The 26204-nt window shown below is 43.7% G+C and overlaps 1 protein-coding gene across 1 annotated transcript in view; it reads right to left on the bottom strand.

Moving 5' to 3' along the window:
- LOC146869768 (uncharacterized) overlaps positions 1 to 26204 on the bottom strand; it is a 150479-nt gene that overhangs the window by 60446 nt on the left and 63829 nt on the right. The window contains exons 4-5 of the mRNA XM_085614510.1: positions 16950 to 16993; positions 6977 to 7071 (exon numbers count right to left, since the gene is read on the bottom strand). Of these exons, the coding sequence (XP_085470636.1) occupies positions 6977 to 7071; positions 16950 to 16993 (139 nt within the window). The remainder of the gene's footprint in view (positions 1 to 6976; positions 7072 to 16949; positions 16994 to 26204) is intronic.

The following is a 26204-nucleotide window of genomic DNA, read 5'->3' as shown; positions in this document are numbered from 1 at the left end:
GGGGCATTGGGGATCCCCCCACGGTCCCCAATGAATTGCCTAGGCCCCGGGGGATGGGGTCCCCCGGGGCGAATCGAAATGAATGATGGGAGCCGGGTTTTTTTTCGGTAAAATTAGGAGTCGCGTCCTTAGCGCGGCGCTCAGCACGGGCCCAAGGTGTGAACGCGAGGGGTACGCGACTCCTAGCGTGAAAAGCAACGCCGGCTCCCGAAGGTCACGTGGAGCCGGCGGGACCGTGGGGGCATTGGGGCTACCCCCACAGTCCCCAACGAATTACCTAGGCCCCGGGGTATGGGGTCCCCGGGGCAAATAGATATTAATGGTGGGAGCTGTTTTTTTCCGGTAAAATTAGGAGTCGTGTCCCTAGCGCGGCACTCAGCCGGCCCCCCAGAGTGAACGCGAGGGGTACGCAACTCCAATTCGCGCCGGGTGCGCGTCTTCAAGCAAAAATATAAAAAAATATTTTTAATATAAACCTAGGTTATATGTTAGGATATTGGGTGGCTCTAAAAAGCGCCCTTGTGTTTATTGGGAGATTTTTGTAGCTACATGTAAGTGCCAATACAGAGTCTTAAGTTGTTGAGAAGGACTCTGTTTCCCTTATCTGTGAAATGTACACCATCAGTCCTGTAGATGCCATCCATATTAAAACGCAGATTGTTGTTGTATATGAACCCCATACTATGGTCTCTGAGATAAGCAGAAACAGCTTTATTGACATTTTTTCTAGCTTTCTCAATCTGTGGACAAAATCGATTGGACCACTTCCATTTCTGTCTTTGGCATTTGTTAGAGTAGACAAAGGCAGTTTGGGGGAAAAGTAACATCAATTCTGCAAAGGTGTCCTTCATTAGCTTTCTTTGTCTTTCTAAACTTCTTTTGCCTCTTTCTGCATTTGTCTTGCTTTTTCTGCGCTTTTCTTCCTCTTTCTTCACATGTCCTACCTTTGTAGGCATAGTTATTAATTAGCATTTAAAAAACCTTTGAAATTCACTGAAAAACCCATAGGTTTCAGGCACGTTATAGTTAGAAATTAGCATTTAAAAAACCTTAGAAATTCACTGAAAAAACCATAGGTTTCAGGGACGTTATAGTTAGCTGGACATTTCACTCGTACAAAACCATTGAAATTCGTCCGTTATCGTTAGTTCTGCTAACTATAACTCGCGCGCCCACAATCCACTGCTGATGATGTCACATATTACATCATTCATGACATGGTCAGTGACATCACTGATGACATCTCAAATGACATCACTGATGTTCTTTTTCTCAATAGTCTTTATATAATTATGATCATAATCAACTCTGCTAGGTCTTCAGTGCCGTGCCGACGCATGTTTCGGTGTGAGACTACTCTTCAGTCATACACCTTCCTCAGGGCACATTGTACATGAAATCTGATGGGGAAGGCAGAATAATTTTGTTTTGGTTAGTGTGTTGTTTTCCTGATCTGCACCCCATATTCATTTTCAGGATGCCTTTGTTCCTCTCCTATGTTGGTACTTTCCTATTAAGTCTCCTTAATTTGGGATGTGATGTAAACTTTGCTTATGTATCTTCTGATAGAGACAAAAGTCCCCTTTAATCTACAATGCACTTTTAACCCTGCTAGAATTCTGCATTGTCCAGGTGCAGCCCAGAGCACAAAACATGGGGAAGGATGTTTAAAGTCATGAAATTCATAAAATCACAGGCTTGGTTACTGCAAAATGGCATTACATTATCGACTAAATCCCTTTTGCGATTTAGTAAAGCCTTTCTGAATCGCAAAATGACTTAGTTTAACAACTTGCTCTGAATTGCAATTGGAAAGGAGAGTCAAAGGGAAGTTCCATCCTAAATGCGATTCGCAGTGAAATGCAACAATGGTCGATGACCGCAAGTACTGTGGCAAACTATTGAATATATTGCGACTGCTCTGAGGAGGTGGTAACCTACTGTGAGAATTGTGTCAGGAGACCTCGGGGAATCAAGTAGTGGTCAAGGGAACAATTGCCCGCTTCTCCAAGTGTGTTCCCATATCCTTTTTTAAGCGCAGCATTGGTTCCTTTAACGTTGCTTAGAAAAAAGATCTAACTATGTTTGCAGCCAATCAGAAGGAGTTACAAATAGACACCCATATAGTCATTAGGGAGGTTGTTCTGTGATCCCTGTGACTTGAGATTCTGCATTGCATTATAAATTCAGAGACAGTGTGCAAATACTCAGGGCCAAATATACAACCTTCAGTGCTTTAGACATGCAATTAGCATTTTTTTTGCAACTCACAAATTGAGAGTAGAAAACACTGATGTACAACAGTGTCTGAGACAGTGGTGTAATGAAATTTGGTGGGGGGCCTGCAAGTTTCGTGGAGGGGCGCCCGCTCCGAATTTTATCAGGAGCTCCCGGACGAGAGTACTGTGCTGAGGGGGCCCCCTGCAGCTCTGGGCCCCCCTACACCACGGGTGCTGCGGGGGCTTGTGTTATGCCTCTGGTCTGAGATACTGTTTGCGATTCTCAAATGGGTTACAAAGGACCTGTCTCAATAATATTCATGAAGTAGGTCACATTTTGCGGCCCTTTGGGAATGGACGGCACTCACAGGCATTGTGACCTGCTGGGGTCAGCAAACCACTGTGTTTGTAACAGCTTTTTAAATGAAGCAGTTTTTATTAATCAAATGCAGCACGTTTTCCTTAAAGGAAGACTGGATGCATTTCAAAAATATAAATGAAACTTTGCCGTTTCATTTTTTAAGAGCAGCCGATGGTCAGTGGGACCACTGCATGCTCTCAAAAAAACTTGCTGTCAATCACAAAGGGAAAGGGTCTCCTGGGGACCCCTTCCCTTTGCGACAGGCTTACCACCAATTTGAAATTGATGGTAACTGTGATTGTATTGCAACCACATTTGTAGTCTCAAAACAATCTTACATCCCCCTGCGACTCGCTATTAGGAAGGGACGCCCATGTCACGCCCCTTCCTAATAGCGATTCACAAAACCTATTTTGCGAGTCGATAACAGGTTACTGACTCACAAAATAGATTGGTACATGTTTTAATCCTTTATAACAGTCGCAAACGGCCTGATTTCCCTTAGAGACCGCTAAAAACTGTAGTACATCTGGCACTCTGGTGTGCAATTTGCGACGCCTTTTTACGACCTTTCTCTGAGTACATTGGGCGTATGGTTCTAGGTTAGCGTTCCATAACAGACATACAGCAGCATCGCTAGGTAGCACGAAAGTATAAAAAAAAGCCTGAAAATAGCTTTTCATTTAGGTGACAGGCAGTTTTACTGTTTTTCATGGAATGCCAAAAATCATTGCTCCTTTCTAGCTTGGTCATGAGTGGCTCATTCATGTGTTTCCCTACGCACCATGTGTTCTTAGGGCCGTGTTGAAGTGTGGAGGGTAAGACACACAGAATAAGTGGAGTTCTTAGGAGAGTGACCAAAAGGGAGGCGGACTCTTGAGCATGCACCCCAAGGGAGCTGCTCCTGCTGAGCCAGCGAATATATCTAGCGAAGCGCAGCTATCACTGGTGCGATTTGGGAAAAAGGGGGTGGTGATGGACAGAGTTTCTGAATGATGCAGAATACTCTTACCAAGTCAAGAGATCATGGTTTTAATCCATCACCGTTTTTTAGCTCACTGCACCATCCCAGCTCAGAACCCGGCTACATGCAAATTAGTCTGTACCTGTCCCAGTGCATGATGGGAACAGGGCAAACCAAACTACCAAGCCAATTCTTATACTGGGAAGGAAACAAGCTTCCGGGGACCGGTTTCTGGCATCACAGCCTTCGTCGGCCCGGCTTGCCTGAATCCTGATGGTGCAATGAGCAAGGGACTCACGTCTGAGCATACCCTCCCACACTGAGTGTGGATAAAATCGATTTGGGAAAAAGGGGATGGTGATGGACAGAGTTTCTGAATGATGCAGAATACTCTTACCAAGTCAAGAGATCATGGTTTTAATCCATCACCGTTTTTTAGTTCACTGCACCATCCCAGCTCAGAACCCGGCTACATGCAAATTAGTCTGTACCTGGCTGAAGACGGCTGAAATGCCAGAAACCGGTCCTAGGAAGCTTGTTTCCGGTCCAGGGAAGGCATGGCTTGGCAGTTCGGGTTGGACTGTTCCCATGAGGCACAGGGTCAGACTGATTTGCATATGGCCATGTCTGAACTGGGGTGGCAGAGTGGGCTAAAGAACGGTGATGGATCAAACCCAGATCTGTTGACTGGGTGTGAGTGTTTGATTGGTTCTGATGCTCCGTCCATCACCACCCCCTTTTGTACCGCTTTGTTCGCCATAAGTTGGCAGGGTATGCTCAGACGTGAGTCCCTTGCTCACTTTGCCACTGGATTCAAGCAAGCCTGGCTGAAGACGGCTGAAATGCCAGAAACCGGTCCTAGGAAGCTTGTTTCCGGTCCAGGGAAGGCATGGCTTGGCAGTTCGGGTTGGACTGTTCCCATGAGGCACAGGGTCAGACTGATTTGCATATGGCCATGTCTGAACTGGGGTGGCAGAGTGGGCTAAAGAACGGTGATGGATCAAACCCAGATCTGTTGACTGGGTGTGAGTGTTTGATTGGTTCTGATGCTCCGTCCATCACCACCCCCTTTTGTACCGCTTTGTTCGCCATAAGTTGGCAGGGTATGCTCAGACGTGAGTCCCTTGCTCACTTTGCCACTGGATTCAAGCAAGCCTGGCTGAAGACGGCTGAAATGCCAGATACCGGTCCTAGGAAGCTTGTTTCCGGTCCAGGGAAGGCATGGCTTGGCAGTTCGGGTTGGACTGTTCCCATGAGGCACAGGGTCAGACTGATTTGCATATGGCCATGTCTGAACTGGGGTGGCAGAGTGGGCTAAAGAACGGTGATGGATCAAACCCAGATCTGTTGACTGGGTGTGAGTGTTTGATTGGTTCTGATGCTCCGTCCATCACCACCCCCTTTTGTACCGCTTTGTTCGCCATAAGTTGGCAGGGTATGCTCAGACGTGAGTCCCTTGCTCACTTTGCCACTGGATTCAAGCAAGCCTGGCTGAAGACGGCTGAAATGCCAGAAACCGGTCCTAGGAAGCTTGTTTCCGGTCCAGGGAAGGCATGGCTTGGCAGTTCGGGTTGGACTGTTCCCATGAGGCACAGGGTCAGACTGATTTGCATATGGCCATGTCTGAACTGGGGTGGCAGAGTGGGCTAAAGAACGGTGATGGATCAAACCCAGATCTGTTGACTGGGTGTGAGTGTTTGATTGGTTCTGATGCTCCGTCCATCACCACCCCCTTTTGTACCGCTTTGTTCGCCATAAGTTGGCAGGGTATGCTCAGACGTGAGTCCCTTGCTCACTTTGCCACTGGATTCAAGCAAGCCTGGCTGAAGACGGCTGAAATGCCAGAAACCGGTCCTAGGAAGCTTGTTTCCGGTCCAGGGAAGGCATGGCTTGGCAGTTCGGGTTGGACTGTTCCCATGAGGCACAGGGTCAGACTGATTTGCATATGGCCATGTCTGAACTGGGGTGGCAGAGTGGGCTAAAGAACGGTGATGGATCAAACCCAGATCTGTTGACTGGGTGTGAGTGTTTGATTGGTTCTGATACTCCGTCCATCACCACCCCCTTTTGTACCGCTATCACTGGTGCAGCAGAAGGCGAGGCCCCGAGGTTCGAAGGGCCCTTTGTTGGGGAGACGTGTGCCCATTTCCCATGCTTGCCTTAGGGCCCATTGCACCTTTACTATGCCAGTCTGGATCTGGATTGTTCCATTTGATGGGTTGTATGACACAACCATGCATGCCTAAACGACCGCGGGGGAGATTTAACAAACCTCCCCGCAACGCAAAGCAGCCTCCCGCAAGGCTGCACTGCATTGCGCGACGGAGAGGGAGCAGGAGAGCGCCATATCTTCATAGATATGGCTCTCTCCTCCCTTTCCGTTGCGCCGGTGCTGATTACAGCTGCCCTGCGCCACACACACACCTTTGCACCATAGCGCTAGGGTGTGTGTGTGAGCATAGGTTTTGTACAGGAAGATACTATTCTAGACACAAGGGAAAGCGTTTCCCACTTTGAATGCCTGCTGCACAGTGCAGCAGGCATTCAAAGTCAGAAAAGGAAGGAGAAACGAAAGCATTTCTCCTTCTTTGCGCGTGGTTTGAAAAAGCGCTGTTTCTCACGCTAAACCCAATCTACTGTTTTTAGGACATTGGGTTTAGCGTGCGAAACCTTGGGTGGTTGCGAGGGAACGCCCATGCTTCACCCTTGGTACGCCCCAATGGCGCAAAGTTACGCGACGCAGCTCAATGCGCTGCTTTGCATTACTTTTACGTTATTACGTTAGTACATTTTTAAAAAATGATTTTGCGTCGTTTTACATCACTTTTGTAAAGCAAACACTGCGCAAAAGCTTAGTAAATCTCCCCTGTGTCTTTACCACACATGCCTTTACCACAAATTTCATTTTAAGGGCATGTTTGGTAAAGGTATATGCATGGTAAAGATTCCACTCCAGCCCACCCTGCCCTAGACCCTAAAATGCAGCCCTCCTGTGTTCTAATCTACCCGCCCCACCCCTATTAACTGCCCCACCTCCTATCCTGAGCGCTAAAATCAAAAATGTCCCTGACCCCAGCCCACTTGAGCCCTAAAAATTGGCCCCCAGTGCTGAAAACTGTCCCCCCCTGCCCATAGCCCTAAAACTCGACCCTCTGTCCGAAAACCAACCCTGACTCCTGGCCCCTACCCTAAAACTTACCCCATCCTCGGCCCGAGCCCAACTTACCACGCCGCGTCCCTGTCCTTCCTGCAGCGATCGTTCTGGGTCCGCTCCCCACCTGCTCAGGCAGCTAGAACGCCGACTGCTTTAAGCACGTATATGCGTGGTCAAGGCATATGCGTGGTTAAGGCAAGCGTTGTTCAGTTTACACGGAAACGGAACGCATGCTAAAGTCCACGTTGTAAAGGCTGTTTACCCTTCTGATGGCTTACCCCTGTGGAAGTGCTTCTGGCCAGTGGGTGGCAGCTCCTTTGCCCAGAAGGGCATCGCTCAGGAATTGGTAATGCGGCACCTGCGGGTGGAGGCCCTGAAAAATGTAATAGAGATGTGAGGATTCAAACTGGTTCAATAGGATTAGAGGTGGAGAATAATTAGATTTCTAACTGGACTCTTTGTTAGTTGAGAGCATAAACAACAGGAACCACCAATCTAACATTTTATGCTATGTATGCCTCCTCTCGAGCCCCTGTTCTGTCCTCTCCCACTTCCGTAAACTCATCGAATGTGTAGCGGGGATGGGAAATATTGGGGCTCAGGCAAACTCCCCTCCCTCAAGCGCTGAGGCCTTCTGACTCCCTGCTCAAACCTCCCGCCCTTTCTTAGTCCCCTCACCCACCACCACTCCAAGGGCCTGATGTACTAAGCTGTTTTGCAGACTCAAATCCTCAATTTGCAAAGCCATAAACTTTGCAACCAGAAAATAACTGGTCTAAATGTCAAATAAAACATATCACAAATCAGAATTTTTTTGGACTCTCCAAATGGCTTTTGCAACTCATTCTGATTTGCAAAAGGAGAGGAGTGTTAAAGGGTGATCTACCTATTTTTGCGTCCCAGTGGTCTGCAACTGTAGTTCCAAAGGTAACTGGCAGCAGAGTTGCAATGGTCATTCATCTGTAGATCGAAGCTGTCCACAAGGGACAGATTCCACGTTGTGAAAGCTGGCGTGGGGTCTAGGGAGGAGCAGACAGTGGTCCATGGAACCCCATATTCCTCCCATGGCATTCCTCCCATGTAAAGACTTTACAAATAATTTATCTTTCAATTTAAGAACCACAGATCGCCCAAAAAAATGTTACACGTAAGAAATGCTTCTACAGGAATGGTGGTCACGCTCCCCATTGGAGGCCTCCACCTCTGCGTTGATTGGCATTCCTATTAATGAGGTGTAGGACTTTTTGAGACCTCCTGCGAATGTACATTTTGTGGTGTAACTGATAAGCACATCTGTGGCTTTGGAAAATGAAGCCCAGAGTGTAGCAACTCTGTAGTTACTCCTGAGTCAGAGTTTCCATAGAAAGAGTGTTTTTTGTTTTGCTTATAACTTTGGCACCCCTTGAAAAATCTTGACAGGTTGTTCCATTAAGCGGTGGCAGAGAAAATGGGAGGTACAAAAACACTTTTCCCCATCCTATTTCCATAAGAAAAATTAGAAAATGATACAGAAAAAAACAGCTTCACAGAATTACACCAAATTTGACAGATAGCTAGATATTTATCTAGAAGGAAACTTTTTTTATTTAATGTAAACCTGTTCAGCGGTTTTAGAGAAATTAGGTTTAAAAATAGCAACATCTGGTGACATGGGACTACTGTGGCACTCACACGGGAGTCCACAGGTAAAATGACAAAAAAAGAATTCTGATTGGCTGGTCCCGCAGGACTGAACAATGTAATTGGCTGGCCTCAACAGAGTAAAAAATTGCAGCCGCCATTACAGGAATCACACACTCCAAGGAAAGAGTAAACAGGGTGCCTGGTGCACTGGAGGGTGTGGCTTCATACTCTGACTCATTATTATTGAACGAAGCATGTTTACTAGAATGGAATGTTGAGGGCTCGACTAGAGAGAATGGAGTGACTCAGGGCTTATAATGGCTGGTAGAAGCCCATAGCTCAACAATCCAATGTTTGTCTTTCTGTTTTCTCCTTTTTAATTTAGAACATGCTACCCTCAGTGGGTGCAATGTTCTAATAGCCTCAAAGCCCTTCTGCCTCAGGCTATACCGGATGTTAAAGGCTCTCACCCTCGGATAGGAACCTCCTGCAGCTCAGGTCTATATCGCGAGTTCAGGGCCTTTAACAACTGGTATAGCCCTTGGATATATTTTTAAAAAAAAGAAAATGTTGCTTATGGAGGTCGTGGCTCTGGAAAGCGCAGGGCATTGACTATCATGCCCGTTCTACCCACACCTTATTGTGAGAGCCCTGGCCACGAGAGGCAGGGGAGATGATGTCACAGGAACATTTTCTGCTAATCCACTCCTTTTCTGGTGACACTGGAGGCACGACGGAGAGGTTGAAAACAAGGGGATCTGATACTAACAGTCGTCCACTGATTCAGGTACAAATCCAGTGGTGTGTGGGATCTGTGCATGGTGCAACCAGGGACATTAACAAATAAGTTTTTTTGTAAATTAAATGTGCGCATACAATCACTCTGAGGTAAAATAAATATATAATGTTTTTACACTCCATGACCGGTCATATTTTTTATCCTCCTAACTTTTACTCAGAGGTGCAGCATTGATGCCCCACACATAGGGGGACCAGACGTCCCGGATTTCCCCGGACGGTCCCGGTTTTTGGAGAAGTGTCCCGACACTTTTCTCCAAATTGAAGAAATGTCCCAGTTTTTGGGTAGTGCCTGGGTTATTTAAAGAAATGTCCCGGTTTTTAAGGTATGGTCGGGTGAACCTGCACGTTAATCACAGTGTTGTGCAGGCTCACATGTTGACCGGCCCTCTTAGAAACGGTGACAGAAGTTACCTTCTTTAAACTCTCCTTCTGTGCTGCTTCGCCTCATTTAAGGAGCACAGCAGGATTTAATGAGGTGTGAATATATATATAGATATATATTACCTACTGGCAGTCGCCAGTAGGTAGATATAGTTAGGACCTATTTTCCATAGGAAATCTGCAACATTCTATTTGGAATAACGTTGGTGCCGATTGACGAATCTTCGTGAAATTTTCCAAACTTTTGGCCAGCTCTGGTCCGCTCCTATCTTCAAAATTTCACGGTAATTCGTCAAGCGGGGGCCGAGAAAAAAGGGGGGTCCCAAAACGCGTTTTCCCCATGCATTTTCCCATAGGACCTGTTGATGCAGCTACAGCCCGAACTGCTGAACGGAATTACACCAAATTTGGCAAAGAGGTAGTCCTCAGTTCAGACTCGTGCCTTTTGCTTAAATGGTGTAAATCCGTTCAGTAGTTCCTGAGAAAATTTGAGGTAAAAGTACATATATATCTATGGCCTCGGAGGATCCGCGCACCCTCCCCGCACCCTCCCGGAACCCTCCCGAGCACGAGCTGAATGCTAACTGGCTGCCAACACTCTGAATCAGGAAGTGTTGGCAGCCATCTTGTGCCTCAGTAGAACCGAGGCACAAGAAAACCGGAAAAAAAGGCGTAAAACGCAACAAGGGGGCAGGGTAGAAACACCCTGACCCCCAAGGCCTGCTCAGGGGGTCCCACAAGGACCCCCAAGGCCCAAAAAAGTATTTATTTTTTTTTAAATCGCGGGATGCGCCTGGGGTCCACGCATCCCGCTGATGAAAAAAAAAACGAAGCGCAGACTCCCGCGCTTCGTTTTTATTTAGCCCCCGGGGGGGGCCAAGTCCCAGGGGCAAATTTTTTATAGTAATGGGGGGCCCAGAGGGGCCCCCCAGCCCCGGGGACCGCCACCCCCCGGGGCTTTAAGTTAATGTATGCGGGGGGGCTTATGGCCCCCCCGCAGCCCCGGGAATTAATTCCTCTTCAATCCTGAGGTACCCTGTGGGCCAATTAGCCCACCAGGTACCTCCAGTAAGCGCCACGGAGCTGTGTTGCAGAGTGTTGTAAAAAGGGGCGTGGCCTCTGAATACCTCTCTGCAATGCAGCTCCCTGGCGCATACTGGAGGTACCTGGTGGGCTAGTTGGCCCCCAGGGCACCTCAGGATTGAAGAGGAATTAATTCCCCAACTTAAAACGTGCCACAGGGCGTGTTTGCACACGTCACCTCAGGCCCCTCCCCCTTCCTTCACCATTGTACAAATATTCCTCTAAAATCAGTCGAACTACGAATTCCGATTTACTCACCTGTTATCAGGAGAGAACCCAGGGCTGCATCTTTTAGCCCAGCACTGACTCTGAAAAGTAATTCTAAGCATACTTACCAGTAACTTGTATTTCCTTCCATAGGAATCCATTGTGTGGTTTTCACCAGAAAAGTTTCTAAGTGTCCAATTTTGAAACGTACAAATATTCCTCTAAAATCAGCCGAACTACGAATTCCGATTTACTCACCTGTAATCAGGAGATAACCCAGTGCTGCATCTTTTAGCCCAGCACTGACCCTGAAAAGTAATTCTAAGCGTACTTACCAGTAACTTGTATTTCCTTCCATAGGAATCCATTGTGTGGTTTTCACCAGAAAATTTTCGAAGTGTCTATTTTCACAAACTAAAAATATTCCTAAAAAATCATCTGTATGACTTAAACACATTCTTTCAACTGTTTACAGGAGGTTGGCCAGTGCTGGATCCAGGATCCACCACTGAGTAAGAAAAAGTAACGATAACACTACTTACTTTTAACCCCTTCGACGCGCATGACGGAACGGTTCCGTCATGCACGTCGGTTGCGCTGTGCGCATGACGGAACCGTTCCGTCATGGCCCCGCCCGCGCACGGAACCTTCAGCGTGGCGCGGAAATCCGCGCCGCGCTGAAAGGGTTAAAATACAATAATATTCCTTAAAAATAACTACTGTAACCAAAACACTTTTACTCAACTGTTTACAGAAGATGTCCAAGGACTGAATCTAGGATCCAGTCCTGTGGTTAGAAAAGTAATCCATAAAGTAACTAATTGCATTTAACTAGACATTCACATTGAGCTCAATGTTGCTTTGTGTTTGAAATTGTGTTGCCAATTGCAACAACTGTAACTACTGTATTTAAAAGTCTGTTGCCTATTTGCCAAGTATTTAAACTAAAGTAATTCATTCTGAAAAAGTGTATTTTGTATTGTAATGTATAATGTAATTATAATGTAATGTAAAAAATATACCTAAAAATAAATAGTTTAAAAAATGTAGTAAATCAGTATCAAAAAATCAGTATAACAATTAATACATTAAAAATTGTCATTTACAAAACCTTTGAAATTCACTGAAAAAACTATAGGTTTCAGGCCTGATATAGTTAGGAATTAGCATTTAAAAAACCTTTGAAATTCACTGAAAAAACCATAGGTTTCAGGCCTGATATAGTTAGGAATTAGCATTTAAAAAACCTTTGAAATTCACTGAAAAAACCATAGGTTTCAGGCCTGATATAGTTAGGAATTAGCATTTAAAAAACCTTAGAAATTCACTGAAAAAAAACATAGGTTTTAGGGTTGTTATAGTTAGCTGGGCATTTCACTCGAACAAAACCATTGAAATTCCTCCGATATAGTTAGTTGTACTAACTACATCTCGCGCGCCCGCAATCCACTGCTGATGATGTCACATATTACATCATTCATGACATGGTCAGTGACATCACTGATGACATCTCAAATGACATCACTGATGACATCACTGATGGCATCATCCACGTGACAATCAGATACACCTCATCATACACTAGTATAACCTTTCATCACTCACTGTAAAATACAGAGTGCCAGATTTAAAACCATTGACACACCAATACAAGTTTCTAAATACCCACTCAGTGATTCCTAGATCTATACACACATCTAATCACTTACCTATAGATTCACTCATACATGCGGTCAATGATCAATAGAACACTATCAAATATACTTATACACCTTTATCGACATTACACACTAGCACACATCCTAATCACTTATGAAGTCATCCTACTCACTTATGGAAACAATGGATCATACTTACTTTTACTTAGCTATACACTTATAAAAACACCACTTCATCTATTCATATAGATAATAAATCATACTTAGTGTGTTATAAAAACACTATTACAAGTATACAGTTATCCATACAGTCACTCATACAATCACTGAGTCAAATATATATTTATTTATATACAACAACTGACACATACACTGGCTTTTATTTTCCTAGTTTGTTGGACATGTACCATTGAGACATGTATTGGCTCATCACCACACCCATAAAGATATTCACTCACCCAAAAAACTGTTATAACATGTAGTTTTAACTTCATATACCTACTGAATCAACTATTCACACATCTTTGGCCAGTCACACACCCCCCACCGAACCACACACACATCCCCTCTCCCATACGAATACTCAGTTAACTAATCAATAAATAATATAGACTTTCACGTAGCTAGTAACCACCTGGTGCAGCAGTATACACAACAACTGACAAAGTGATACAGATAGTCACACAGTTTAGTCACTATCCAATATATTTAGTGAGACACTATAAATTAGTCAAGTCAATCACACTGCTACTAAATCCTCCATCCAGATATTTATATTTATATTTATATATCCACTCATTCTTCAATGCAAATTGCTATATATCTATAATAAATATTTAAATAACGAACCAAACCACATTCACTGGATGATGTCATCAGTGATGTCATCAGTGATGTCATTTGAGATGTCATCAGTGATGTCACTGACCATGTCATGGATGATTTAATATGTGACATCATCAGCAGTGGATTGCGGGCGCGCGAGATGTAGTTAGTACAACTAACAATATCGGAGGAATTTCAATGGTTTTGTTCGAGAGAAATGTCCAGCTAACTATAACACCCCTAAAACCTATGGTTTTTTCACTGAATTTCTAAGGTTTTTTAAATGCTAATTCCTAACTATATCAGGCCTGAAACCTATGGTTTTTTCAGTGAATTTCAAAGGTTTTTTAAATGCTAATTCCTAACTATATCAGGCCTGAAACCCATGGTTTTTTCAGTGAATATATATATGTATATATATATATATATATAGGCAGTACCAAACTAGCAGTTCATAAGCGTGTCTTACAACATTTACGAGCTATCTCTAACCAAGATAACACCTACCCCGTTGCTAGGCACTTCAAGGAATTCCACAATAGTGACATCAAGGGGCTGAGCTACTTTGTTATTGATTCCATTGAACCTAGCAGAAGGGGTGGTGACCGTGAGACCAAACTACGTAGACTCGAAACACGCTATATACTGCAACTCAACACCAAGACACCATCGGGTTTAAACATAACTGAGGATTTACATACATGTTTAGGCTAATTTGACCTGTATTATGGAGTATTTTGACATTCAGTTTAGTCGCTAAGTCCACTATGTATTAACAGTGCTATCTACTTGATGATGATGATTTAGGTTTTATTCATTCTTAGTGATATTATCCTGTGTATTACATGTGTATTTTTATGGAATTTGATACAGATGTCCATTGGGCAGATCTTAGCTCCTTTTAGTCATTTGTCTTAAACTATTTAATTGTTTTATCTTACAATTATTTATTTAGTATTTTACTATTTATTATGACAATTAGTACTGTATTAGTGAAATTTTGCGTATTTGCACATCTGTATTTTTATATATTCCATTCAACACTCTGTTTGAGATAGTATCCATACCCTAAGTGGGGATAAACCTTCTTCATCTATACCTCCCCATTTCAACACGAACTCATCTATTTATCCTATGTTGTTCCTACCTCAGTGAAACCACCATTCTGGTCGCTAGCATTATACGGCACACATATGGTACATTGATAACTGTAACCGTATCCTTTTCTGACATATTGGACTTATTTTTGTCTTTTAAAATTAAAATGTATTTACTTATTGGTATTCTAACTCTTTAGGCACTTTTACACTGCACTTTAGAATTGCACTTTTTTTTATCCGTACTTCATCCATGGGGGAATAATATACATACATGTTTTCAACATTAGAATCCATATTAATTATGATGATTTTACCTAATAATTTTAATGGAATGTGAGCGGTAGGCTGTTTTATTATCTTTACTGGTGAAGTTTTGATTAAACTTCTGTTCATATTTTTGCCTCAATGAGCTCAGGCATTTACGCCGCTATTACCTGTAATTTTACAATTTATCATGGTTTTATGTGCATTGTTTACATATTTCCTGAGCTCAGGCATTTACGCCGCTATTACCTGTAATTTTACAATTTATCATGGTTTTATGTGCATTGTTTACATATTTCCTTTTCTTTCTAATGATTTGACTAAGTGGCCGAGTTTGTACTTATAATCATCTAGTATTTTACTTGCCGTCTATGTCTATGATGAGTCCCCCCCATGTGACCACCCCATGTGATGTTGCACGTACTCAGCACTAGCACTTTAAATTTGTGGCTCTGTGAGCACAACGCTGTCATGTGAACAAGGCTCTAGGAGAGCCGAAACGTTATGGCCGTCGCTCTGGGCAAATAAAGAAAGAATTGCACCTTAAACTGGTTCGTGTACCAACTTCTTAAAGCGTCAGCAAGAGTTTCGAGGCTGGTGGAGCTGGTTGATCTGATGTATATATATATATATATATATATATATATAGGCTTGTATCTAAATATATATGAAGCTCTGAGACCTAATAGGACATTTAGTCCTATTCCTATGTCTCTGCCTGTCCCGGTTTTTCATTCTGAAAATCTGGTCACCCTAACGACACATTTTCTTTAGTCTTAAATGACAGGTGTTACATTGCCTAACTGAAAGATACTCAATGTATTGGTCTCAGAAGCAGATGGGCTGAGTCGGCCCATCTATGAGAGCAGGCCATGACCTCAAAGCTACAAACAGCGTATTAAAAGCAATGCTTATCCAAGCTGAGCTACCTTACAGACATATAGGCCACGTAGGAAGGTGGATAAAGACACTGATGTGGAAGGCCTTGCAAGGAACACTGTGGTGGTGCATCGGCAATTCACTGACCTTTGTTTAGGGCTCATACTGCTTCACATACTAACATAACATAACATGTGTATTTGTAAACCGCACGTATCACCCAAGGGTCTCAGATGTATATTGTTACCCAACGGTACTCATTTTATCAACCTCAGATGGATGAAAGGCTGAGTGGACCCGCCAGGATTAGAACCTGTGAACATGAGATCGAACACAAGGCCCTACAGTGGATGCATTAGTCCACTGCGCCACCAGACATACTAGCCAAAAGGGCAAAAAGCGCCGATACTTGCCAATCCCAGGAAGCACTATCGACGCGTTTACCCACATTCCACCCCCAGCCAGTCCACAAACTCTCTTGTGGTCACATGATCCACTGGAGGGAAGAGATGGCCGAGGCAACAAAGTTACAGGCAGAGCCGAGCGAGGGTCTGGCTCGGACCTTGGAGCATGTGCACGAGCGGAGCCCAGAAAATATTTGCAATGTAAATTATACAACAAACATCATGTAAAATATGATAAAGTCTCGTCAAAATTCAAACAAGTGTATTTTTTTTAACATTCGGAAGCTTTGATATTAAAGGGCACATTATAGCACTGAGCTGAGAAGTACTATTAAAAGAGGTCGTTTTATACTTTTGGTAGTTTGAGGTCACATATTTGAAAGTGTTTTTATGTGTGGCAATGAAGAAAAAAGATTTTTGGTGAAGTAAAATATTTGCCTAAGATCACGCAAGTTATGCAGGGAAGCTACGAGTTTTCCAGGTTTTATGATTTCGTTTTCTACAAATCAGTCAGTAAATGGGTTTGTCTTTCCTTATGTTAAAGCTAAGTTTTTACTTCTTCGTGCATTTTTCTGTAGTGTTTAAATGTAGTGCGAACTCGACCCAAAGGCCGAGTATTTTACAGGAGAACCAGTTACATTACACAAGGTCACATACAGTATTCATAGGCATGTTAAGATTAAGTGATTTGCCCAGAATCACAGGAAGTTGAGCCGACGCGGAGACTCTAACCTGTTTCCCCAGTTCTACAGTTGGCAGCTCAGACCATAACGCCATATCCTGCACAGAGGGAGGGAGGCAGGCAGGAGCCACATGAAAGCTCAACTTGAGAAGGGCTCGAGGTTCCAACAGAGCCTCAAGCCGAGCCAGAGTCAGGCTTGAACCTGGCTTCACCTTTCAGTGGCTCGCCTACCTCCACAGCCACCCTCCTGCCCTGGAACATGGCTTTCAGTGGCTCGCCTTCCTCCACAGCCACCCTCCTGCCCTGGAACATGATCATGATGCCAGACGTGTTCTCTTCCTCACCTGCCATGCTCTTCGGCTCTTCCTCCGACCTCGTCTTCTTCTCCCTGAAAGATAATGTACACCCTTGTTGAGGACACACACTTGTAATTTAGCTTTCTGGCGAAAAAGGGTTCATTTACTAATTTGAGTAGCACATATTTTACCCACAAGCTGTGCTGGAATTCACAACAGGAACCCATACATTGGGGGTCATGGTGTGGCAACATAACAGGGGGTGGAGTCACAAGGGGCGGAGCTGGAAAAGCAGAGTCTGACAATCAACATATGTGTTTTTTGTTTTTCTAACTGCAGCATAGAAATTGGCAATGTGGATAAATGCATCAGTAAATCTGCTCTAACTTACTTAATTACTTAATTAGTCACAAAGAGGTTGAATTTTAAAATATCTTACAGGGTTAAGACACCTGCTGTCCAGATCTTTGTGTGCCCCTCAATTTTGAGGGACTATAATGTCTTTAAGTATGGACAAGATGTGATTCCTACACCTTAAAACCCTCATTGTCTTAGGTAACATCTCTTGTACATTTATCCATACACTTGTATCATTTATTGTGTCTCTCTGTGTGATGTAAAGCACTGTCATGGGATGAGTAGTGCTATAAAATAATTTTAATAGGTGTCACTTAAATCGTTATTGGTATAAATACTCATATGCACAGGTAAATCTTGCATTCTTTTTTTATATTTTTTAGTGAGCAGATAAAGGAGGATGCAATGTACATGGTTTCAAGCATTACATCTAAATAGCAACTGAAAATATGCAAAACAAGAAAAGGAGGTTAAGATCGCAAATCAACTGAAATGGGAAATGCGAGATAATTCGTAAAAATCGAAGCTATGACATTTCATTCTATGATATCATACAATGAATCGATATTAAAGTGCAGTGCAAAATATAGAGCGACTCCATAGCATGTATATATCTTGAAAGATATTCGATCTTGAGTCCATTAAAGACAAAAGAAAAAAGTGCTGCTAATGTCTTAAAAAACGATTTTTAAAAAATCCCAGAATAAAGTGCAAATGCAGTAGCAGCAAATCATAGCTTAATGGAATAAAGTACGATTAGCAACGCACATGAAGATTAATTCCACATAAAGTGCAAATGCAATATCAACAAGTAATTATATCAACAAGAATACCGTACTTAAGTCTAAAGTACAAAGCAAAGAATGAGGCAACTAAAGTGCAAATGCAGATAGCAATCAATAAATACAATGTAAATTCACCTTAAGGGAATAAAAACTTTTTCCTCCCACGGCGCCCCCCAAAACTTTTCTAAATCATAATTAAAGAAATAAAGGCACACTACCCCAATCAATGTATCAAAGCATACAAATCTAAACAATTACTAAAAATTGTTGATCATTAGACCCCATTAAAATTCTAAGAGTCATCGAGAACAAATAGATCCGGAATTGTCCTTAAATACAAGTAGTTCCCCTTCCAATGTTTGTCAAATTTCATTATTCCCCCAACTCTCCTAGCATAGGCCTCTTCAAATCTACAAATCCTTTTCATTTTATTGAACCAAGTTAGATGGTTTGGTATCTCCTTTGATTTCCAATTTTGAAGTATCAGGGAGCGAGCCACCATACAGGAGATTGCTACAAAAGCTTTATCAGCGCTGGATTGAATATCTTGCATTCTTACATGTCATGTGCATCTCTTACATACAGGCATTTAACAAAATTAATCAATCAATCATACAAACTTTATTCAGTTTTCACATATAAAACTATAAAAGTACTCTAAAAAACCATACATGGTATTAAAAAGAATTGATAAAAGATTGATACAAATGTCACATGAAAGACAAAACTACCCTAAAGATCTCATAAGGTACATGAGATAAGTTATAAAGTGCATATATCCTAGATCATAAAGGGTAAGGAACAGTTAGAAGGATGAGTCCAAGGACATCCTCTAGACTATGTGTGTCATCGAGGTAACTAGAGTAAAAGCATGCCCTTATAGCTACAGTCATTTAATCAAGGCAAGCTCTAAGCTTCACGGCAGATTTTAGGAAATTAAGAACAAATAAAATACAATCTCCATGGAACAGTTGTAAATCGATGAGGGCTCGACGCACCTGCTTAAATTCCAACTACTTAAAATAGGGGTAATAAAGGCTTTCCGTGGCTTCTGAGGGGCCACGTAATGCTTGCAAAATATTAAAAAATTAAGCATGTCCTGTGGAGACTCTCCATCGCAGCCACAGGATTCTAAAATCTGGCCTCTACTACTCCCCTGTGGCGAGGCCAACAGGAGGGGAAGCAGACCCAAACGAAACCTGGTCAATAAAAAGCGATCATAGGTGCTAAAAGGACCCAGGAGATATGACTCAGTCATTTTTGTTGTTTTCAAAATTAAACATTTGCGGACACTGGGTTTCCTCAGTTCCAGCTCTTCCCGCTCCATTTTCCTTAAACTGCAAAAAGACTTCCTGGCCCTCCCCGGGTCATTCTTGGTCGCTGATTCTGTGTTTCTAAATAGTTCAATTTTTCCCAATCTTTCAAAATTGCTCTCGATATATCTAAGCCAGAGAATGTGATGGGCATAGTCAAGGGTCATACACTCCTACACGATCAATCGACTCAAATTCGATCCTTCATTCAGCCAGATTTTCAGCCAAAATGTTAGGTGACGAGTCAATAAATCACAAAGATAGGGCACCCCCAGTTCTTCATGTACCACCATATTAGACGTTCCCCGGGGCACAACTAAAAAACGCTTCAAGGATGAATTCTCAGCTACTAGTAACTCGTCCATTGTGACGTGACCCCATATTTCGCTACCGTAAGAAGCATTAGCGAAACCATTAGCCTGATATATCTTTAAAAGTGCCGCAATCGGTCTCCTACCTAATTTAGAATTGAAATTTAAAACGACCGTATTTGCGTGCATTAGGTCTCCCCTTTTTCTCTGTTTCAGTGGGCCCCATTTCATTTGCTCATACATTAGGACCCCCAGGTACAAGAAGACATCAGTGCGGGGAACCTGAGCGGATCCAACTGTAAATTGAAAAGGCTTTTTCGGCGAAGTCCCACCTGCATCACATAAGATCTGGATTTGTTTATTGGCAAGTCCAGATTCACCATAAAAGAGGAGAAGGAGTTGAGCAATGTTTGTAACCCCCTTGCGATCCTAGATATAAGGACTGCGTCATCTGAGTATAATAAAACAGGCAGACAACGTCAGCCTACCTGCGGATAGTCTACCCTTGTCTTCGTTAAAACTTTATCCAAATTATTGATATATAAATTAAACAGGAAGGGGGCTAGAATACACCCTTGGCGTACTTCTCTTTTTATTGCAAAATAATGAGAAACCCTTAAATCGTGAGTGAATCTGACCTGCGCCTTAGTTGCTTGGTGGAGGTCTTCCAAAAAATGAACAATATTGAACAATATTGCCATCTACCCCGAAAGCCAACATGGTCTGCCAAAGTTTTGAGCCAATCACCCAGTCAAACGCAGATAACAGATCCATGAAGGCTAAGTAAATAGTACCGGGGCGGGCGACTGTGTATTTACTGAGAATCATAGATAGGTTAAGGCACTGGGCCACGGTGGACCGCCCAGGACGAAACCCATATTGGACGTCCGATAGAATAGCATGTTCCTTTGCCCAGTTAGTTAACCTCTCTAGGAGTACTCGGCCTACCACCTTTACTACCAAGTCTAGCAGTGAAATCGGTCTATAGCAGTGAGTGCTATCTCGGTTGCCCTTTTTAAAAATAGGCACTATAGTGGAAGTAGCACATGACTCAGGACAACCCGATTTTACCGCCGCATTCATAACTACTGTGAGGACCGGTGCCCAAACGGTTGGCTCTGATTTCTAAAGATCTGACGGAATGCCATCAGGACCCGGGGCTTTATTTCTTGACAGCCCAACGATGCCATCCTTAACCTCTTCTATAATAAAAACCAAATCAGTGGTACCTGCCTCGCGACCAGAGAGGCAGTTTAAGTCAGGGGGACACCGAAACATGGCTTCAAAATGAAGCACCCACTCCTCCTCAGAAATATGGGCAACCACCACACTTCCTTCCTCGTGATTCAAGAAGGGGCTATTAATTATACTCCAAAATCCGGAACTGTCCCTCAGCGTACTAACCTCAATTAACTTCCTCCAGGCTTCCTCCTTTAACATGGACGTACGTCCTGCCAGTTCGTTCTTGTACTCCCTTCGGCAGATTCTAACTAATGTGGAATCTTCTGGGCTCCTATTTAAAGCGTCCCTCAGCATCCTGGCTGCCCAGGAGCAATGAGAATCAACCCATCTAGGGACCTGAGTGGCAGATCGCACTTAAAAAGTTGCTTATTTTAGCAGAAATGGTTTTAAAAGCACTGATGGCCTCTCCCGGGGCCGTTGACTGGGTGTTGCACAGGGCTAACTCGTTAGCACACGTGACAATTATTGACTCGTAAAATACATCTGGGGATATCTATTTTAACCGCCTTCCAACATCTGTAGGTCTCACCGCCACACTCTGACCCCCCCCCCACTTATGTGCCAGTAAGGGCCCGCTAAGAAAGGGTTGTGGTCTCTGTATGCACTGGTTCGAATTATGAACCCCATAAATAATTCAAGTAGAGGCATTGATACCAGTATAAAGTCAATAAACGAACCACCTCCCTGCCAATTAAAGGATGTTATGAGGGCCTTACTGTGGGGGTCAATTGAGCACATGAGGGAGACTAATCAAATTCATGTAAAAAAACATTCAGCGTATCACCTTGTAAGGTGTGTTCAAAATGAATTCCCCTCACACGTGGACAGCCCAAGTCCACCATTTTGAACACACCTTACAAGGTGATACGCTGAATGGTATCAACAAAGTCAAAGACCTGCCTCCAAATCATAGTTTGTCTTAAGTTCTTTTGAAATGATAACATGCTGTGCACCTTTGTTTCCCTGCATTGCATTGGCATCTTGGTGTCAGGCTTCAGATGGCTAACAGCCTGGTGATACTTGTAGCAAGCATTTGCAATGCAATAGGTCTCTCATTTGGGAGACTTAGAGCTATTGCCATTGTAAACATAAAAGTGGGTGCCGTGGTCAAACATAAAGTGCAGCGCCTGTGTTGTAAACTTGAAAGCGGGAGCTGTTTGAAACATAAAGTGCGGCGCCTGTGCACATAAAAGTTATGCGCATGGTGGCCCGTGAAGCGGACAATATGTTGAAAAAAAATAAACATAGAAACGGGTGCCGTGCTAAAACAGAAGCACGGCATCCATATACAGTAATTTTATGTGCAAGGCGGTCCGTGAAGTGGGCGTTGCGGTGATAAAATATCACTAGCAGGAAAAAAAAAGAAGTAGTCCCTAAACAGAGCACATAAACACCTGCAGAGTAAGTAAATTGTAGTTGGCCGGTGCTCCTCGGCATACAAAGGAAGTGATGTATCGGGAGCGCCAACTAATAAGGAGCCAGGAAAGAAGAGCAACGCAGGAGTGAACCAATGGCAAGAAGCAGGAGGGATTACACTCCGTATACTAATTACAGCACGTCTTGCAGACAGCGCATGCACGTTGCCAAGGCTAGACCTAAAAAATAAGGACCTGGCTGGAATTAGAAAAAAGAAAGTCTTGTTGCTGCCTGCAGGTTGCTCTCCAAATGGAATGCAGACAGAGTGCAACTGCTGAATTATGTCCCTTTGTCCTAAAAAGACACCAGGACGAATTCAGCATGTTACCCTGAGCTCAGAAATAGCTGCCGGAAACAGCATCATGCGCGACACCCCAACTTTCCTTAACTGCCCATGGGGGCACATTGTTGAGGAGACTGAGCAAACCCCTCTGTCTGCATTTCCTTCTGCAATCTCCCTGCCAAGACCTGCACAGTATGTTTGTTTTCCCAGGTGTGACAGAGACATTTGGGCCAATTCTGTGTTTCTTTGTACGCCTGGCTCAGTCAGAAGGAAATGGACATGTATCGCTGAGAGTCCGCGCAAGACACACCCAGTGCTGTTTGTTGTTAACTGGCCTACCTTGTGATTAGAGGACTCAACAATATGTGTGCTCAGCATCTGACTGCTGCATCAGGCATGAGAGGTCTCACTCAAGAGTGCACATTCTGATAGTGGCTACAGCTCCTTTCGACCAGGATATTGGTGGTTGGTGGCAGCCTGATTCTCGGATCATAGACACCAGCCGGTTTACCTGAACCTCCGACCTGCCTCTGCTAAAATCTAAGCCAGAACTCAGTGGCGGCTGCTTGGAATCTGAAGTGGTGAAGCAGTGGGGGTGGGGGGGGGCAGGAATACGAAAATAAGCACAGACAATAAAATAAACAAATATATAAAACTTACACACTGCTCAGGCTCCCAGATGTTAATCCTGACGCTGCTCTCATGCTAGGAATACTATTCCCAGCTTGAGAGAAGCACCTGGATTGCTCTGTGCAGCCTGGTTTGCAGCTCAGACAGTGCCTGGGAGCCTGTGTTTTTTTTCCACCCGGCTGTACAGCAGTGCCGGGTGGAGAAATGCTAGATGCCTAAGACGGCCGGCCAAACCGCCATGCGCACTTCGTAATGCCCATCACCCCTCATCCCCACTGCTGTTGCACATAGAGTGCACGGCCTGGCCGCGACCTTTGATGCAACTCGCTGGCAGCTGCAGGTAAGAAGGAAAATAAAATAATAAAATTGGTTTATTATCATTTTATTTTTCACGTTTAACTCTGCTTCCACCTAGTGGGTGACGTTCCTCTGTGATAACTGAGGAGCAGCCCCTGCCAGTACCCCATACCTGGGTCCTTACTTCCATCTAACATCTGTGAGCTGGGTGTGTCTTGCGTATTAAGCATGTGTTGCATGGCTCGGGGGCCACGTGGATGTGAATGGTCTTCAATGGGAACCTCAGCAAATGGTGGTTTTCCCTCATTTGTTCGTGGTCTTTTACGTGGACCAGAAAACCTAAATTCTGCTTCTCCTTGAGCGGTGGGCCGACTGTTGAATACACACCCCACCCCTGTCCAGGCCAATCCAGACCTAAACTCCGTTTCCCCTTTCGATTAGGGTTGGCCCCTTTTCCAGAGAAAAATAGTGCCTATATTTTCTCGTCTTAACATTCTACAAAGGCCCAGACATGATTCTTAAATAAAACGTTATACAAAATTGTTTCTATTCATTTTTAACAAACCATTTTTGTCTATGTGTATCAGTTGGTGGTCATTAGGGCAGCTGTAGAACACATTTTAAAGTGTTTTCTTTTAACATCCACTGTTTAAAGTATGTACTGAGAAAAGAAGAAATACCACCTTTAGGTGATTTTTCTCATTTTTTTACTGACCAGTGCATTGAAATACTGGTAATGCACAGTGCTTTAAGAGGAAACATAGAAAAGCAGGTACTCACTATTGAGAGAATCTGTTTGCTCCTAGGAAATGCTGGCACTCTGCCATTATATGTATTGTAGCAGTGCTGACGCGAGTAGGTATTCTGCACTCTGCCATTATATGTATTGTAGCAGTGCTGACGAGAGTAGGTACTCTGCACTCTACCATTATATGTATTGTAGCAGTGCTGACGAGTGTAGGTACTCTGCACTCTGCCATTATATGTATTGTAGCAGTGCTGACGAGTGTAGGTACTCTGCACTCTGCCATTATATGTATTGTAGCAGTGCTGACGCGTGTAGGTACTCTGCACTCTGCCATTATATGTATTGTAGCAGTGCTGACGCGTGTAGGTACTCTGCACTCTGCCATTATATGTATTGTAGCAGTGCTGACGCGTGTAGGTACTCTGCACTCTGCCATTATATGTATTGTAGCAGTGCTGACGCGTGTAGGTACTCTACACTCTGCCATTATATGTATTGTAGCAGTGCTGACACGTGTAGGTACTCTACACTCTGCCATTATATGTATTGTAGCAGTGCTGACGAGTGTAGGTACTCTGTACTCTGCCATGACATGTCTTGTAACAGTGCTGATGCGTGTAGGTACTCTGCACTCTGCCATGACATGTATTGTAGCAGTGCTGACGAGAGTAGGTACTCTACACTCTGCCATGATATGTATTGTAGCAGTGCTGTCGAGAGTAGGTACTCTACCCTCTGCCATTATATGTATTGAAGCAGTGCTGACGAGAGTAGGTACTCTGCACTCTGCCATTATATGTATTGTAGCAGTGCTGACGAGAGTAGGTACTCTGCACTCTGCCATTATATGTATTGAAGCAGTGCTGACGAGAGTAGGTACTATACACTGTGCTGACGCGTGTAGGTACTCTACACTCTGCCATGATATGTATTGTAGCAGTGCTGACGAGAGTAGGTACTCTACAATCTGCCATTATATGTATTGTAGCAGTGCTGACGCGTGTAGGTACTCTGCACTCTGCCATTATATGTATTGTAGCAGTGCTGACGCGTGTAGGTACTCTGCACTCTGCCATTATATGTATTGTAGCAGTGCTGACGCGTGTAGGTACTCTGCACTCTGCCATTATATGTATTGTAGCAGTGCTGACGCGTGTAGGTACTCTACACTCTGCCATTATATGTATTGTAGCAGTGCTGACACGTGTAGGTACTCTACACTCTGCCATTATATGTATTGTAGCAGTGCTGACGAGTGTAGGTACTCTGTACTCTGCCATGACATGTCTTGTAACAGTGCTGACGCGTGTAGGTACTCTGCACTCTGCCATTACATGTATTGTAGCAGTGCTGACGAGAGTAGGTACTCTACACTCTGCCATGATATGTATTGTAGCAGTGCTGTCGAGAGTAGGTACTCTGCACTCTGCCATTATATGTATTGTAGCAGTGCTGACGAGAGTAGGTACTCTGCACTCTGCCATTATATGTATTGAAGCAGTGCTGACGAGAGTAGGTACTATACACTCTGCCATTATATGTATTGTAGCAGTGCTGACGCGTGTAGGTACTCTACACTCTGCCATGATATGTATTGTAGCAGTGCTGACGAGAGTAGGTACTCTACAATCTGCCATTATATGTATTGTAGCAGTGCTGACGAGAGTAGGTACTCTGCACTCTGCCATTATATGTATTGAAGCAGTGCTGACGAGAGTAGGTACTATACACTCTGCCATTATATGTATTGTAGCAGTGCTGATGCGTGTAGGTACTCTACACTCTGCCATGATATGTATTGTAGCAGTGCTGACGAGAGTAGGTACTCTGCATTCTGCCATTATATGTATTGTAGCAGTGCTGACGAGAGTAGGTACTCTACACTCTGGCATTATATGTATTGTAGCAGTGCTGATGCGTG

This window comes from Triturus cristatus, chromosome 1_1 (assembly GCF_964204655.1).
Source record: "Triturus cristatus chromosome 1_1, aTriCri1.1, whole genome shotgun sequence".
Taxonomy (NCBI): Eukaryota; Metazoa; Chordata; class Amphibia; order Caudata; family Salamandridae; genus Triturus; species Triturus cristatus.
Note: the sequence above shows the minus strand (reverse complement) of the source record. Positions and strands in the feature narration are given on the sequence as shown.